This window comes from Telopea speciosissima, chromosome 11, assembly GCF_018873765.1.
Source record: "Telopea speciosissima isolate NSW1024214 ecotype Mountain lineage chromosome 11, Tspe_v1, whole genome shotgun sequence".
Classification (NCBI taxonomy): Eukaryota; Viridiplantae; Streptophyta; class Magnoliopsida; order Proteales; family Proteaceae; genus Telopea; species Telopea speciosissima.
This window is the reverse complement of record NC_057926.1, coordinates 20,147,241-20,166,116: the sequence shown is the minus strand read 5'-3', so window position 1 is coordinate 20,166,116 and position 18,876 is coordinate 20,147,241. Positions and strand designations below refer to the sequence as shown.

Below are 18,876 nucleotides of genomic sequence, written 5' to 3'. Positions count from 1 at the left end.
TTGACTGGTCGTGATCAACATCAGCACTTGACACAGACCAAGCCTGTTGATGATACGTCATGGGATACTGTGGATGCTCGCATTTTGGGACAGATGCTGAATTCTATGGACAATCAAATTCTCGATTTAGTCACTCGTATTGACACAGTGGAGGAGTTATGGGAATACCCGGATGTGCTATATTCAGGTCAAAATAATCTTTCTCGGATTTATGAATTATCACAGAAATTTTATCGAGCAGATAAAAATGGTCGCCCATTGACCCAGTACTTTGCTGATTTTAAAAGAATGTATGAATAATTAAATGCTTTGCTTCCGATTAGTTCTGATGTGAAACAGATGCAGACCCAGCGAGAGAAGCTCACGGTTATGGGATTTTTGGGAGGTCTTGGTAAGGAGTATGACTCAGATTGGTCCAACATTCTTGGTGGAGATAAGATAGATTCTCTTGCAGATACTTTCACGGGTTCTTCGAGTGACCCATGAAAATTCTCATGCTTCTACACCTATTACTGTTAATAGTTAAGCCCTGGCAGCTTCTAATCGTGGGAATAATAGTGGCACTAATCATGGTGGAGTTCGTGGCCGTGGTAGTGGAGGTGGATCTGGAAAGGTTCCCGATTCTAGAACACAAAATAATCCAGAAAATTCTGGTTCTGTGAAGACATGTCATCATTGTGGGAAACCATGTCATATCCAACATTTTTGTTGGAAGCTTCATGGGAAACTATTGAGGACCGTGGGATCAGCATTTTATCTTATATTATTAGGGTTTTATATTATTTCCTTATTTTTATCTTTTTCCCTTTTTACCCTCTTAGGGTTGTAATCACATTATAAATAAGAGGACCTCTGTCATTAATGACAAGTCAATTCATTCTCTCATCTCTGATTCCGAACTTGGTATCAGAGCCCGAAACCCTAGAAAATCTTTTTGGTTTTTCGCATCGCTCACCTCACTGCCGCCACCTTGGAGGCTTCGCCTCCTCGTCTAGCATGGTAGACGGTTTCAGCACCATGCGCCATTAAAATTTTTCCGCTACACCTCCTCACCACGCCACTGCCACTTGGTCCTTAGCCCTTCCCATTATCGCCAGACCCTGCAGCTCTCTCCGCCACGATCTGATCGCCGCACCAAGTCCGCCGGCCTTCCCCTCCTTGTCGGTGCTGCCTACCGCTGCGACCCACAGGTCGCCACGCCTCCACTGTGGCCCTCCTCTTGGCAGTGCTACCACCGCGACTTCATCACACGCCACCTACCGCCGGCCTCCTCTGCCGACGCTGCCATCGCCGCGACTCGCCGGTCGTCGCCCCTCCACCGCAGCCCTTCTTCTTGGCCGTGCAGCTGCCACAACCCCGTCGCCGCGCCGATCTCTGTCGTGACCCTCTATCACCGCACCTCTCATCATCTTCTACTTTGGGCTGCTGCCCCTTCTCTTGGGTTTATTTTTCTTCGTGCTTGCTCCCATGGGAGACGATAATACCAGTGTGACTTCGACGGGTACTCTACCTATGCCTCCTCTTGGACGTTCCACCTCCACGGGGCATTCTACTACTCTTCAGCCTGGCCCTATAAAGCTTAATGGCCAGAACTATCTCACCTAGTCTCGTGCCTATCTGCTCACCCTATGTGGAAACAATTATGTAGGCCTTGTTACTGGAGATTCTCCCAAGCCTACGAATCCGACTTCTGCAGCTCTATGCTCGTCTAATGATGCCTTGGTGATGTCTTTTCTCATTAATTCCATGGACCCCTCTGTGAGCCCCAACTTTGTTCTCCTCAACTCGGCTAAGGAATTATGGGATGTTGTTCGCCAGGCTTACTCCCATGCAGGGAATATGCTCAGATCTATGAGATCCAGCGCCAAGTCCGGAACACTACTCAGAAGGAGCTCTCTCGTACTGCATATTACACTACCCTCACTTCTCTGTGGCAATAGCTGGACTTCTATCATCCAGTTCTTATGATTCACCCTGAAGATGCTGGCACTTTCCAGAAAGAGAGGGAGATGGAACGGGTGTATGACTTCTTGACAAGACTAAAACCTGAATATGACCCTGTCAGTGTGCAGATTCTAGGGCGTGATACATTCCCCACTCTTCTTTAGGCATACAATCTGGTCCAATCTGAAAAGCATCGTCGGACAATTCTGATGCCCCCTGCTACTCCGGTTCGATCTGCCCTACTCACTACACCACCTGCACTTCCATTGTCGATTCCTCTAAGGGAACTACACCAACTCGTTCTCCTGTGCAATGCAACTATTATGGTTGTCCTCGCCACACACGAAAGACTTGTTGGAAGCTCCATGGGCGCCCTAATGCTAAGCCTGGCACTGCTTGTTCTCAGGCTAACCTTTCTGATGCTTCTGATATTGCTCCTGCTAATGTTGCTGCTGCCCCGAGACCTTTCTTTCCGGATCAAATGGCTGCCCTCTAAAAGCTTATGACACAGATGACAAGACCCTCTCCTTCCAATGTTTCCAACCTTGCCCAATCAGGTATTTTTCATGTTTCTTCTCCTAGTCCTTTATGGTTAATTGATTCTGGGGCTACCGATCACATGACCAGAAACTCTGAAGTATTTTGTACCTACTCTCCTTGCTCTGGGCAGGATAAGGTACGTGTTGCTGATGGGTCCCTCTCCTCCATTTCTAGTAAAGGTTCTGTGTCCTATGGTTCTCATCTTTCTCTTTCTTCTGTTTTACATGTTCCCAATTTATGTGCTAATTTATTATCTATTTATCGTTTAACTAGTGAGTTAAATTGTTCCGTTCATTTCTTTTCTACTCATTGTGTCTTTCAGGATCTGGTGATGGGCGCAAAGATTGGGTATGGTCGGGTCCGTGATGGTATCTATTATTTGGATTCTACACCAACCATTCCAACTCCCTCTTCTGCCTACATCTGTCGTTCTGATAGTGCTCTGTCCAAGCTCCCCATTGGCATCGTCGCTTAGGTCATCCTTCTTTTCATGTTTTACGTACTTTGTTTCCTAATGTAGTTAAACATTGTGGTGTGGAACACCTTAATTGTGAGATGTGTGAATTTTCTAAACACACCCGAACATCTTATTTTCAAGCGATAGTAATGGTAATATTCCTTTTTCTATTATTCATTCTGATGTTTGGGGTCCCTCTCGGACCGTTGATCGCAATGGCTTCGTTGGTTTATCACTTTATTGATAATTGCACTTGCCTCACATGGGTTTATCTTCTCCACAGTAAGTCTGATGTTTTTTCTTGCTTTAAGTCTTTCCAAGTTATGCTTCGTACTCAGTTTAATGCTTCTGTCCGGGTATTACGTAGTGATAATGGGACGGAATACCTTGACCATTCTTTTCAAGAGTACCTCACTTCTCATGGTATTGTTTCCCAAACCTCCTATGTTCGGACCCCTGAGCAGAATGGCATACCTGAACTGAAAAACCACCATCTCCTGGATGTTGCTCATGCCTTAATGTTTACCACGGCTGTTCCTAAACATTATTGGGGAGATGCTGTATTAACTGCCGCCTACCTTATTAATCGGCTTCCCTATAGTGTTCTTAACTTTAAGACCCCGTTGTCTTTTCTCCCTGAGCCTGCTATTGCAACCTCCCTCCCACCCAAGGTTTTTGGTTGTGTATGCTTTGTCCATAACTCCTCCCCTACTCGTTCTAAGTTGGGTTGGATCCTCGTGCTTTTAAGTGTATTTTCCTGGGATACTCAGCCTCCCAAAAGGGCTACAAATGCTATCATCCTCTGTCTGGCCGACTCTATATCACCATGGATGTCACTTTCCATGAGCAAGATCCCTATTTCACACAACCTCTTCAGGGGGAGAGTCTTGAGGAAGAACAAGTGTCTGTTTCTCCCATGGTTGTTGCTAATATTGATGATATTATTCCTGCTACTAGTTCTAACATACCTATTCAGGGGGAGCCTGACATTACATCTCAAGGGGAGCCCCCAAGTGACAACTGACAACACTACTAAAAGTTCTGCTCCTGCCCCCTTGGATGTGATAACCTACACTCGGAAGAAATCCAAGCACAAGGAGACTATGCAAGACCAACCATTACCAATTGTGGCACCTTCTTCAGATGCTACCTCTCTTCCAGGTAATTCTTCTCCTCATAGTGCTAACCCTGATGATCGCCCCATTACCTTAAGGAAAGGAGTTCGCTCCTATACTCAACACCCTATTTCCCATTTTGTTTCCTATCATTCCCTTTCCCCCTCCCATCTTGCCTTTGTCTCTTCCTTGTGTACTATGTCTATTCCACAGGATTAGAAGGAAGCCATTAAAGATCCAAAGTGGAAGACTACCATGGTAGAAGAAATGCAAGCATTGGACAAGAATGGTAGATGGGAACTTGTTCCACGTCCCCAAGGGAAGAAATTAGTTGGGTGCAAGTGGATCTTTACAGTCAAACAAAAGGCCGATAGGACGGTAGAAAGATACAAGGCTCGTCTGGTTGCCAAAGGTTTTACCCAGACCTATGGGATAGACTACTAAGAAACATTTGCTCTTGTGGCCAAGATGAATTCGGTTAGAGCCTTATTGTCATGTGCTACTAACCTTGGATGGAACCTACAACAACTAGATGTGAAAAATGCCTTCTAGAATGGGGAACTCAAAGAAGAGGTTTACATGGATTTGATTCACCTTCCACAACTGGCAGAGTATGCAGGTTACAGAAGTCTCTTTATGGCCTCAAACAATCTCCTCGGGCCTGGTTGGTCGGTTCTTAAAAGCCATGCAAAAATTTGGGTATCATCAAAGCCAAGCCGATCACACTCTATTTGTGAAGCGCAATGGGTCCCAAATTACAGCCTTGATTGTCTATGTGGACGATATAGTGATCACCGGAAATAGTGATATTGAGATCCCCCATCTTAAGGATCAGTTAGCCTCTGAATTTGAAACCAAGGATCTTGGACCCCTACGATATTTTCTTGGGATCGAAGTTGCAAGATCAGACAAGGGGATTTTTATTTCTCAACAAAAATATGTGTTTGACCTCCTTATTGAGACAGGAATGCTTGGTTGTAAACCTGTTGATTCTCCTATTGAAGTAAACCATCAGCTATGCAGTGCTATGGGAGATACTGTTGATAGGGAACAATACCAAAGACTTGTTGGTCGGCTGTTTAATTTATCTCACACTAGACCTGATATTGCCTATGTCGTGGGCATAGTTAGTCGCTTTCTTCATGATCCCAGGACATCCTCTCTTGATGTTGTTTACCGGATTTTAAGGTACTTGAAATCCGCTCCTGGGAAAGGTCTCCTTTTTTCAAATAGTGGGAACTTAAGGCTTGAAGCGTTCACTAATGCTGATTGGGTTGGATCCATTGATGATAGATGTTCTACCTCCGGCTACTGTTCCTTTCTTAGAGGTAACCTAATCACATGGCGTAGTAAGAAACAATCCGTTGTCTTGCGGTCCAGTGCGGAGACAGAGTATCGTGCCATGGCTCAAGGCATCTGTGAACTAATGTGGCTTAAGGGTTTGTTGGGTGATTTGGGTGTTACTAATAAAGTTCCTATGCGCCTCTACTGTGATAATAAGGTTGCTATCAGTATTGCCTATAATCCCGTTCAGCATGATAGGACCAAACACATCGAGATTGATCGCCACTTTATTAAAGAAAAATTAGAGCAAGGCCTTATTTGTGTCCCGTTCGTTAGCTCTTCTAATCAGCTTGTTGATGTATTCACCAAGGGATTTGAATTATAAGATGTTTCACCCACTAGTCTCCAAGTTGGGCATGTACGATATCTTTGCACCAACTTGAGGGGGAGTGTTGAGAACAGTGGGATCAGCATTTTATCTTATTGTATTTTGGGTTTTATATTATTTCCCTATTTTTATCTTTTTCCCTTTTTGCCCTCTTAGGGTTGTAATCACATTATAAATAAGAGGACCTCTGTCATTAATGACAAGTCAATTCATTCTCTAATCTCTAATTCCGAACTAAAACCTTCTCAACAACAGTTTGCCAACTCTGTAGGAAGTACAGAGCCTTCTGCTCCATCATCTGAGGGAAAGGTGGTGAAGATGTCTGATGAAGATTATGCACATTTTACACAATTTCAGATTTCTCTGCCTTTGACACCCTCCACTGCTACTTTTGTCCAGACAGGTAATGCCACTGCATGTTTATCTTCTTCTCGTCCCTGGATCATTGATTCAAATGCTTCCAATCATATGTCTGGGGTTTCAGGTAATTTCTCTTCTTTTCACCCTTCCAATTCTAGTGTTACATCAGTCAACGGTTCCTTAGCCAAGGTTAATGGTACTGGAACTGTTTGTCCCAATTCTTCATTGTCCCCATCTACCGTTCTTCATTTATCTGATTTTGCTTTTAATTTGTTATCTGTTAGTAAGCTCACTAATGCTTACAATTGTTCAATGACCTTTTATCCTAACTCTTATGTGTTTCAGGATCTTACGACGAAGAAGACAATTGATAGGGGGCGTGAAAAAGGGGGGCTGTACCTACTTGAGGAGGACTCTCCATCAGTTGCTTGCTCCAGTGTTTTATCTCCACACCAAGTCCATTGTTGTTTGGGACACCCATCGTTGCAAAGTTTTAAAAAAAAATAGATTCCCGTTTCAGTTCTCTTTCTACTTTAGATTGTGAGTCATGTAAATTCGGAAAACTTCACCATGTGAGTTATTCCCCTAGAGTCAATAAGCGGTCTGCGCACCCTTTTTCTTTAGTCCATTCTGATGTGTGGGGTCCTTGTCCTGTTGCGCCCAAGCTGGGATTTAAATACTTTGTTACATTTGTTGATGACTATTCAAGAGTCACATGGCTTTATTTAATGAAAAATCGTTCTTAATTATTCTCCATTTTTGTGCATTTGTTATTGAAATTCAGACTCAGTTTCCTATGCCTATTATTTTATGCAGGGACAATGCCAAGGAATATATTTCAGCACCTTTCTCTTCTTTTATGGTTGAGCGTGGTATGATTCACCAATCTTCTTGTTCAGACACCCCAAAACAAAATAGTGTGGCTGAACAAAAGAACAGACATTTAATGGAGGTTACTCATTCCCTTCTTTTTGAAAGAAAAGTCCTAAAGATTTTTGGCTGATGCTGTTTTAACTGCATGCTTTCTTATAAATCGCATGCCTTCTTCTGTGTTAAATGGTGGCCTTATTCTCTGCTGTTTCCATCTGAACTTCTCTTCCCTTTACCTCCTCCTATTTGTGGGTGTGTTTGCTTCATTCGTCCAGGCTTATCAAAGTTGGATCCTAATGCAATCAAGTGTATCTTCCTGGGATATTGTACTCAAAAGGGGTATTGTTGTTATTCTCTAGCCATGCAAAAGTATTTTGTCACCGCCGATGTATCCTTCTTTGAGTCCACATCTTATAATGATGAATCTTTTGTTTTGTCTGAATCGGATGATGATCTTCCCCTATATGTTGTGCAATTTTTTGTTCCACAAGGTGCTTCTCCTTCCCCTCCATCACCACCACCACCTCTTCGGTTTACATTCTATCGTCGACCTCGCGGTAATACAGCACCCCCGGCTTCTATGGCACCTACCACCTCACCTTCGTCTCTAGATCCTGAGCCAGAAATAAGTATACCTCCTTCTGATCTTGATGTTCCTATTGCTCTTCGTAAGGGTGTTAGAAATTGTACTCAACATCCTTTGTCAAATTTTGTGACTTACTCTGGATTGTCTTCCTGTTTTCATTCCTGTCTCTCCACTATTGCATCTCCCTATTCCTAAGTCTATTACAAAGGCGTTATCTAGTTTTGGCTAGAGGACAACAATGGAAGAAGAATTGTTGGCTTTAAAAGAAAATTAGACTTGGGATCTTGTTCCCTTACCCGTGGGTAAGTCCGTTGTTGGTTGTCAATGGGTGTATGTTGTGAAAGTAAATCCTGATGGTTCTCTTACTTGGTTAAAGGCTCATTTGGTCGCCAAAGGTTATAATCAGGTTTATGGAGTTGATTATTTGGATACTTTTTCTCTTGTAGCCAAATTTGCCTCTATTAGTATTTTGATCTCCCTTGCAACATCTAATCACTGGCCGTTATACCAATTGGATGTGAAGAATGCTTTCCTCCATGGTGATCTCCATGACGAAGTCTATATGGAGCAACCTCCTAGGTCTGGTCTGGTATGCAAACTCACGAAATCTTTATATGGTTTAAAGCAATCTCCCAAGGCTTGGTTCGGTAGGTTCACCGAAGTTGTTCTTGAGTTTGGGTTGTTACGTTGTGGCAGTAATCATTCGGTATTCTATCGCCATTTTAAGATGGGTAGAATATTTCTGGTGGTATATGTAGACGATATTGTGATCACAGGAGATGATGTTGAAAGGCATCAAACAGTTGAAGATACACTTACAACATAAGTTTCAGACTAAAAAATCTAGGGAGGTTAAAATATTTTTTGGATGTTGAAGTAGCTCAATCAAACAAAGATATTTCTCTCTTAGAGGAAATATGTTTTGGATTTACTTACAGAGACAAGTATGTTAGGGTCCAAGCCCTTGGACACTCCCATGGATCCCAATGTGAAGCTTACAGCTAATGGTAGTAATGTGTTAGATGATTCTGAAAAGTATCGAAGACTTGTTGGAGAGTTGAATTATTTAACTGTTACTCGGCCTGACATTGCTTTTCCAGTCAATGTTGTGAGCCAATTTCTGTCCTCTCCAAGGACATCCCATTGGGATGCTGTCATTCGAATTTTACGGTATCTCAAAAAGGCCCCTGGTCGTGGTTTGTTGTATTCTAATCATGGTCATGGGCGTGTAAAAGGTTTTTCGGATGCTGATTGGGTTGGATCTCCTATTGATAGGAGATTGACGGAGATTGACTACAGGTTATTATACTTTTGTGGGAGGAAATCTTGTATCGTGGAAGAGTAAGAAACAGACAGTTGTGGCTAGATCAAGTGCAAAGTTAGAATTTTGAGCTATGGCACATGTTACATGTGAGTTGATGTGGGTGAAACAGTTGTTGACTGAACTCGAGGTGGTTGACACATTTCCAATGCAGTTGTGGTGTGATAACCAAGTTGTTGTTCATATTGCTTCAAATCCGGTGTTTCATGAGAGAACGAAACACATTGAAGTTGATTGCCATTTTGTTCGACAGAAGCTACAACAAGGCCTTATTTCTCCACAGCATGTTCGCACAGGAGAACAACTAGCTGATGTTTTTACTAAATCTCTAGGAAGTGCAAAGATGGACTACATTTGTAACATGTTGGGCACAATTAACATCTATGCTCTAGCTTGAGGGAGAGTATTAAGAGACTTGGAGTCTCGGGATTGCGCTGGCACTAATTAGCGCTAGCGCAAATACCGAGAGGGGTATTTTGGGGTTTTTTTGTTGCTTGTTGCCCTATTATCTTATATAATGAATAGATGTGGGGAGCTCCATTCAGATGGCTGGACTCCCCAAGAGTTGCAGCTACACGTTCGTCCTTTCTCTTATATTCTTTTATTCTTTACAAAGGAGAGCTTCAAAAGAACCACCCGGGCTTCACACTACAAGATGTCGATTGGATCACACACCAATCCCACCAATGAACCACCCGGGCTTCCCACCGGAAGGTGTCAATCGGATCAAATACCGATCCCACCAGCCTTGATCAAACACAAGACAAAAATCTTCAATGGAGAAGAAGAGCAGCAAAAGCTTTTCATTAATATCAAAATTCATGTCCAATACTTGCTCCCCCTTACAACCTTATATAAAAGACTCAAAAATAAACTCCTACAGCAGAAAGGAAAGGCCTAACCCAATCCTTAACCTATTAGGTAACCTAAACTGACTAGGAAAGTGAAATAACAAAAAAAATAGACTCAAAACATGGCTGGACTATCCCAACTTAAATAGTCACATGACCACTTAACCAAGTCACATGACCATTAATTACATAAAAATAAAACTAAGGAATTAAAACAGCTTATCCAGTATGCAACCTAATTATCAATATTTTAGGCCCATAAAAATGGCCTATTACATAGAAAACCCATGCAATCAAAAGCCCAACACGTATATAACCCAACCCTAGACTTATTCTTAATAAAACAAGCTTATTTTGGTGATAAATCTGCTTCATACATTGCAAACTTAATTCAACTAGCTCCTCAAAACTTAATTGACCGGCTCGTATACCATTTAATAACTTTCATCACAAACAGAGATTCCCGAATCTGTTATCTGAGAGAGAAGACCCACACTGATAGAAGCAGCAATAACACAGCAAATAAACCCTACAAAAACCCCTCCAAAAATCCCACTCCAGTCCACAAAGGAAAAGCAAGCCTGGCAGCCATAATCAACCAAATCTCCACTGAAAAAAATACAAATAATCCACAGGAAAAAATCTCAACATTGTCAATTACATGGCATTCATATCTCAAATAGGGTCATGGGCTTGATCCTCAATTGACCTAATGCTTTGCTCCCCACCCAACCTGAACTGAACGATAAATAACCTTCAGATTCTCCCTTAAATCACTGTCAGTTTTACTGTTATCCCCCCAACCTGAGTGACAAGAAGCTTCCCATATTAGTAGGAATGTTGTGCTAATAATATCGGAACCAAATGGTAAGTGCTAACTGCTAAGTATATTTGTCTAGGTTGCCACATTTAAGAAATGTTAAGCAATGGATTGATTTCTACAAAATATAAGGTAAATTACTCCCCCCTCCCCTCGATTATGCCCGAATGACAAGCCCTTCCCCTGCATATTGAGTAATAGCTCTCCCCTCCCCTGAAATCAAAAGATTCTATCAACCGTACCCATTCTATGAAAAAACACTGTTAAGTGATGACATCACTCTTAATATATTCAATCAAACCCCAAAATGCCCTCTTGTCTAAGCTCGCTCACCTCGCCCCTTTTCTCAGCCTCCATCAACTCTGCAGAAGTGCTTCAAATTCATCCCCTTTCGACATCTAGCTTCTACCAATTATGAAGGTCAGCGGAAATTCCTAAGCAAGATCAAAGCTTTTGACGTCTAGCTTCTACCGAAAACATCAATCGCTAGTTCATAACCACAATGCCAGAAAGAAGAAGAGAAAAGAAATCTGAAACTGTTCCATTTCATGCCGGCACTAGACTATTGGCAGGACTGAAGCTTCCTAATCATGACATTAAGCTCTGCAACTAACCATGGAGGCTTAATCGTTCTAAAAAAACTAACAAGGAAATTACAGTCAAACCAAGAATGACTATTTCTCCTAAGAAGTTTTGGAATATAACTAACCTTGGAGACTAGCCATGTTTCCTATTTCAGGCAGAATGCTCTCAGAGAGGTTATTGACATTAAGATACAGATCAGAGAGATCAGTTAGATTTGAAATTTCTCTGAAGTAGTGTTTGGGTTTGGAGAGGAGTAGGGTTTTGAGTTTCTGGACAAAACGAATCTTGTTCTGCTTCACACAGAGAGAGAGAGAGGGATTGTGGTTCCCTTTCCCCTTCCCTTCTGACCTCTTGTTGTCAAGTTTTGAAGGGAAAGGGGCAATGGAGGAGAAAAAGCAAATCCAACTCCAAGAACTGTTGAGAATTCCGATATTTGTGCAGCAACGGTACCTTCTAATCCTGGTCTTGGTGATCTCTTCCACAGCTCGAGCTTTTGATTCAGAGCTGCTCTGACAAAGAGTCTACTCTACTTCGAGTCTCAAGTTCAGGGCGGTTACCGTACAACCAACGAGTCACCTGGTGGGACCATTCTGGCCTCACCGACGGCATAGAACAAGGAGTCAGTTGTTTCCTTCCCCTCTCTCTGTCTCTCCATTAATCCAGTTCCAAATCATTGCACATTTTTAGGGTTTTTTTCTTCCTCTGTTTCTGGTTTTTTTGTTCCTTTTTCTTCTTTCCTGTGCTTCAACATTTGCAGAACAGTGAATGGTGAGGATTACAGTATCGGGCAAGAAGGGTAATATTGAAACGACCCTCACGTCCAATAGGGGTTGGGCTCTGGTTTCTATTGTAGTTGAAGGGTTTGAGAGACGAAGGTGGAGGAGGGAGGAAGTTGGAGTGTAGGAGGTTGGTGGGTGTGTGTTTTGGGAGAGAAATGGGGCAAGCCAATGCCATTTTGGGGCTTATTTTGGAGTTAGGAGATGCAGGCAAGAGGATAAGAAACTGTGTTGCTCCCTGATAACTGATAACGACCTTCCCAATTGAAAGTGAAACACTACACAATCTATCTACGAAGTTGTGGAACTGGTATTGGAATAGTTGTAGTTACTTGGGAAGCAGCAATGGTGGTTTCAGCTCCTCACGGTCGGTTTCAGCTCCTCTTTTCCAGTGGAGTGGAGACGATGGAGAGGACAGATGAGGAGAGAGATGGTCTTCATCTTGAATGTTTTAAGAGAAAGTCTCAGAGGTTAATATAGTCTTTTTCATTGCTTTTCTAACACTTAACAGTCAATTTTCATGGAATGAGTACGATTGATGGAATCTTTTGATTTCAGGGGAGGGGAGAGCTATTAATCAATATGCAGGGGAAGGGCTTGTCATTCGGGCATAATCGAGGGGAGGGGGGAGTAATTTACCCAAAAATCAAATTTGAAGCCTAGTTGGACTACTTGCATTAAAGTCTTATTTAGATCTGAAAAACCAAATGCATTAGGGGTTCTGCATCAGGTTTCACGCTGGCTTTCAGATCTAAATTTACAACCCTTTCCCTCTTTGCCCAATGTTGTACCTACGGATTATTGTTCTTATTACAATGTATGTCCTTGGATACCTATTCCTAAGTATGAATATCCTATCTTATTGTGTGCAGGAATCCAGACCCCAGGGATAAGACTGGCAGGCTGGGCATATTTGTTTTTGATGGATGGAAGGTTTTTGTTTTTTGGTGCAGGACAGATTTTGTCATCAAAGGCTTGGGATCCGGAATTGTACAGTATCAAGACGGGCTTGCCCATGCTACGTCTCTAGGCTTACATATCAAGGAAATTTGGTGCTCTAACTCTCAGTTAATTAATGCTCTTCCAACGCCTACTAACACTCCTTGGCCATGGATATATATCAAGGATCTTATGTATATCAGTCATCGTACATCAGACATAGTTTTTAGTAACTTTAAGAATCCCGTTTGTTTGGATATAGTTTGTAACCTAGCAACTTATGTGCAGGGTAATTAGCTGTACTGTTTTTCTTATCATCAAAAAAAAAAAAAATTTGAAGCCTAGTTGGACTTTTTTTTTTTTTTTGGGTGAAATTGAAGCCTAGTTGGACTACTTGCATAGAAAAAGAACCTGATTCCTGGAACCTAGTCAGAGAATATGTAAGTTAAAACAAAGAATAAACAGAGTGTGAGAGAGAAAAAGGAACAATATCCAAGAAAGTCTGAACCAAGGAATCCAATCCACAAAAGCAAGGACATCAAAACAACAGGGCATTGCAGAACCATGATACATTGAAACATCATCCAATGATATAAAAAATTAAATTTGCAACAAAGGCATGACCTAAAGATTAAAACAAAAAATCAATATCTGAAATATTAGATAAAACGAGTAAATAAGACAACAGGATGAAAACCATCACCCAGAAAGGACATAAGAGGGAAAAAAATCAAGTACAGAGATAGCAAGTAACCATATTTTTCACTCGTTATTGTCATGAAAACCAACACTTTCTCAAGAACAAGAAGGCAAAAAATGACTCAAAGACACAGAACGACAACTTACATACCACTTAAAAAGGTTTCTGCAAAGGATCATTGTGATGTTGTGCAAAAAATGCTAAAACTAAAGGAAAACACTAGTGTGAAGGACCAAATAAATCATTCTAAAGAGACCCATTTAAGCATAGAAACTAAATCTACTGAAATATACACAAAAAAAAGCTACCAGCAGCACCTTGATTCTTGTAGCCTCTGCTGCAAAAGCCAAAGCAGCTGCTAGGACTCCTAGAAAACACACAGCAACACAGACCTGTCGAATCTTTCTCTCCATCTCTTCTGCAAGCCCACTTTTCCTCTTCCTTTCCCGAATTGCTTCAGGTGCTTAATGGTGCTGCGCGTGCTGAGAGTTCAAAAAACTTTTATTCCAGTACAATGAAAAAACAGATAAAGAACAGTTTTAAAAGCCATGAGGTGGATGGCAAGAATGGAATTTCACCAAATTAAAGGGTAAAATTTTCAATTAAGAGTCATAATTTTATGAATTAATTATTGGGTCTTGAAAGACTTGCACACTGGAAAGTGGATCCACAATCTGATGAGACCTATCTGGACCACCATAAACCCAAAAAACAACCCAAACCAACCGGTTCATTTCACTCAAACTAATCGTACTTTTAACCAAACCATTTTCACTCAAACTAAACCCCCAGTCATCCCCATTTCTATTCGAACGAAATGCCCTAAAACTCTTGAGTTGCAGAAGAACTTCATCGCTCCACTCAAGTGCAGGATGAGGAAAAATAGTTGTAAACCATAGTTGTAGAAATAGTTTAGTTCACACATATTGCAGAGGGTCATCAACCATAGAGGCTGGAATTTACTCTTTTATTCTTCTCCCCTCCAATTCTCTCATCTCTTATGTTCTATTTCTCTCCGCTACTTATAATAAAACATCATCTCCCTTTATCCTCTGTTTCGTTATCCGAATTTCATGTTTTTAATCAGAAATTCTCGATCTCTCTCTGCAATCTCTTATCTCATCTTCTATTCTAAGTAAACGAAGCAGATTTGATCCCACCAACCAAAAGGATCAAGTATGAACCCTTCTCGACACCCTCATCAACCTTGTTTATTGCAACCATAAATCCAATTTCTTGATAGTGAACCAGTAAAATCACACTCAGTCATCCCATTTCCACCTCCATCTGACCTCCCTCAAGAACCTTTGCACATGCTTGGTTTTTCCTCGCTTTGTCCTTGTTGCGTCAGGAAATCATTCAGCGGTCCTTTGAGTGCCGTCACCTACAAAAGGACCAGGGGGTGACAAAGGAGAACCGGTGTGGTTCCAACCTAGGACTCTCCGATGCCTAAGTTAGATCTCTTTGAGCAAACAGATGAATAGTAAAATTCAAGATGGGTTGATGGGGTAGAGTACCTTCCCTTTTATAGTGGAGTATGGCGGTGTGGAGAGTCCCAGTTGATGATGAGTAGTCCTCGTAATTGATAGAGTCCTTGAGTAGCAGGGCTCATCCTTGATTGGTTGTCTTCCTGTGAGACGTAGTGTCATGATAGACTTGGTATCCTTGATGGATAGATGATGAGCACAGTTATGTGTGAAATCTTAGGGCATAAAGCATACATTTTACCACATTGGATAGAGTTAGTCGGTGCTTTCTTGTGCTTTTGGTTTTAGGTGAATTCTTGTGAAAATGGAGGAGATGATATTAAGGAAATGTTTTTAAGCTGTTTAGAGGTGTTAATGACTTGGATGTATAGCCCATCGAGTCACCTTCCAGAACGGTTCAAACGCGGCACTTGATTCTCGAGTTGAAACGGAAGAAGTTACGCGACGTTCCATAACGAGCGCGAAAATGGTCGCAAAGGGTTTATTTATAATTATTGACAGTCAACCGAGGATAAAGTGAAGCAAAAATTCGGATTCCAGGGGCCTTAACATAATCACCAGAAGTTATATTTCCTGTACCCGAAAGATTTCATTTGGAGGGCTCTGGACAGTCCAACTTCAACTTGAGATATCTTGGGCTCCCGAACTCCAAATTGGACGAAATTTGGGTCTATTTTGGGTGATTCTTTGCAAGAAACACAATGGTGAGGCCTATATAAGCACCCCATGCTCCACGTTTTCTGAAGGACAGAATGGGTATTTTATTTATTCTTGAAGGAATCCTAGTCATCACCCTTACTCTCTCTCTCCTCCAAACTTCTCAAGGGCACTTCGGAATTCTACTTGGGATAGATTTATTTTGATAGATATTCTCTCACCTATGGAAAGTTGAAAAGTCAAAGATGCTTTGATTTTATTGCTTAGAGAAGATATCTACAAAGAAAAGGAAGCACTTGTTAGAATTAGAAGTTTACTTTTCTAGAAATAGAAGGTCTATGTAAACAATCTTCTCTTCTTCTTCTTTCTATTTTTTTTCTTTTTTTTCTTAGGATCAAGGCATTGTGAAAGAGGAAGGAGAAGAGAATATTCTCTTTTCTTAAGGAATATTTCTCCTACATTTCTCTCTTCTCTCTTTTCCTCTCTTCCCCCTATAAATATCCCTTGCCCTTTAGCTTGTAGGAAGTTAGTTTTTTAGTTCAATTTTTAGTTAGTTTCTAGTTCAATTTTAATTCAATTTTTAGTGTAATTTTTAGTTCATTCACTTAGTAAAATTTCTTTTCTTCTTCTCCTTTTAAGTTGTGATTTTTGGCTTTTCTAAGTTCTAGTTTGCTTTTTGATTTTCATTTAATGGTTGTAATAGGTTTAGTTTATGCCTTAATTTCAATTTAAGTCTTCAATTGGGTTGTAATTTCTTAATTCTAGTTTAGGTTTTAAGCCTTCTAGCCTAAGTTCTTAAGTTGATGACAAGACTTGAAGATTTAGAAGAGGAGGCCAAGGTAAGTTTATGAAGTATTCAAGCTTTTCGCTTACATTCATGCAAGCACATCAAGGTTTTACTATCTAAACTCTCAATCTCATTCTCCCTCTCCTCTATCTCTCTCTATCTTCTTCTTCTTCTCCCTCCATTTCTTTTATTTTTTTATATGGTTGTGGTATGTGGATGCACTTTTATTCCCTTATTTCTTTTATGTGATTATGAAGTGTGGCTGCATTTTTGTTATTCCTTCCAATTTACGTTAGTTTGATAGGTTAGATGATCATGTGTTAGGACGCCAACTTAATCCCTTAATTTTGTTAGATACTTATGAGTTAGGATGCATTAATTTTCATTAGTTTAATTAGTTTAATTTAACACTTTAATTTGGTTTACTTTGCATTACTTTTAAGTTAATTAAATAGAGTGGCGATATCTCCTCGTGTTCGACCCGTAGCTACGATCGAATCCCGCACGCTGATATTATTTAACTCAAACAATAGACTTATCTTCGTGGTAGATAAGGTTCCTGGTATATGAGTCTGTTCAGACTACGTGACTAATAGGCGATGGCCTAGAGTCCTTTGTGATGTGATCTATCTTGTTGATGAGTCGTAAATTCCTTTGGTGTTCGAGAAGGCGGTGTCCCGAGGATGATCTAACGCTCGAGGGATCACGCCCGGTCAATGCCCGGGGTTGGCGGCCCGCCCTCAGGAGTCAAAGCAGCCCACGCCCGGGGTTGGAGTCGGGTGTCGGGGATTCGTGCCTGTGTTCGAGTCCGCGCCCAGTGTTTGGTCTAGGTCGAATCTCTCCTTGGTTCGCCCATTTAGTTTTGGTCCTGAGCTGGGCTTGGGCTGGCCCTCCTTCTTGGGTTAGAACACGTGGCAACCCCTGATTGGCTAGGGTGATTTTGGGGTTTGTCATTTGCCCCCCACTCTCTTGGAACGAAGTGCTCAAGAGAGTATCCTTTGTGTTTTTGTGCCAATCAAGGGGTTCATGGCAAATAATCTCTTCTTGGAGGGTGTGTCCACAAATTATTTTGTGAGGTAGAGGTTGTGGGTTCAAACCTCTCCTCTCTCATCTTCTTGTCTTTTACTCTTTTCTCTTCTTTTTTGCAGATATATGCTCTTGTCTCTTTATTCCTTTTTCACCTTTTTCATTTCTCTTCCTCTCTCTCTTGCTTTTCCACTTTTTGCTTTTTTGCATCTCCCACTTTTGCTTGGGCTTTGAGCTTGGTTACTATTCATTATGCCCCCCATGTGTTTGTTCCTGGGTCACAGTGAATAGTACTGTCCCTTTGCTTGTTTGCATGATTCCTCTTGGCTATTAGCCTTACATTTGGACTTGGCTTGCTTTGCGGATTGCATGGCTTGGTGCTTGGCCTTTGCCTTGTGCTCACGCTCTCGTGCTTGTTGATCTATGTTTAGCTTGCCTCGGTTGACACTCGCCCATTGCTCGCGATCCATGATCTATGCCTGTCTTGCGTTCGATGCCTACCCTTGGTCCGCGCTTGCTCAACTGACGCCCTCCACGGTCCGCACCCACACGTCTTTGATCTGCACCCGTCTCGATCGACGCCTGTCTTCGTCTACACCCATTTCGATCGGCGCCCATCTCGATTAGGCACCCTCTTCGATCCTGCGCCAGTCTCGATCGTCGCCCAATTTTGGTCGACACCTTCTTGCCGCATTTCGATCGCGTTTGATCCGCATCCGGTATGTTCTTTTCTTTTCTTTCTCTCTCTCTCTTTTTTTTTTTTTTTTTTTTTATTGGTTCTGCGTTGATGGTTGCAGCTGGCATCCCTCTCTTCACGTTGGTTGCTTGGCTTTAGGAGACCGTTGTTCTGAGTAAGTAGCAAGCCTGCTTCATTGTCTATCCATGCCGTCCTCTATCGACTCTGATCCGACTACGGTCGTGGTTGGGTCTTTTGGGGAGTCTTCGCCGGGGTCGTCTTCCCTTGCGGACACCTCTTCCTCATTGCCTTCCCCTATTGCTAGTGATGGGGAGGAGGAGGTTTCTGGAGATTCCGCCCCTAGAAGGGGTCGTAGGGTCTCCAGGGCTTCTACCTCTGTTGGTGATCCTAGGAGTAAGTTGGCTCACATCCCTAGCAACATAACTTCCTCAGACTTAGCAGCTCTTCACCGAGAGTTCCATATACCCTCTGAGGTCGTGCTTCGCGTCCCCAGACCCAACGATCGTGCTTTTTCCCATCGAGTAGATGAGGTCTGCCTCTATCGTATTTTCTTCACCCATGGTCTTTGCTTCCCTGTCTCCCATTTTGTGGAGTTGGTGTTGGAGCACTGGTGTCTTACCCCTAGGCAGGTGTTGCCCAACTCTTGGCCGGTCATCCTGGGTTTCTATGTGTTCTTCGCCCAGATG

At 42.0% G+C, this 18,876-nt stretch overlaps 1 protein-coding gene across 1 annotated transcript in view; it reads right to left on the bottom strand.

The window, feature by feature from the left end:
* Nucleotides 1-14,056, bottom strand: part of LOC122644630 (protein MODIFYING WALL LIGNIN-2) — a 50,876-nt gene extending 36,820 nt beyond the window's left edge. Inside the window, exon 1 of the mRNA XM_043838012.1 lies at nt 13,854-14,056. Coding sequence (XP_043693947.1) covers nt 13,854-13,949 — 96 coding nt within the window. The 5' untranslated portion in view covers nt 13,950-14,056. The remainder of the gene's footprint in view (nt 1-13,853) is intronic.
* Nucleotides 14,057-18,876: the final 4,820 nt, after the last annotated feature.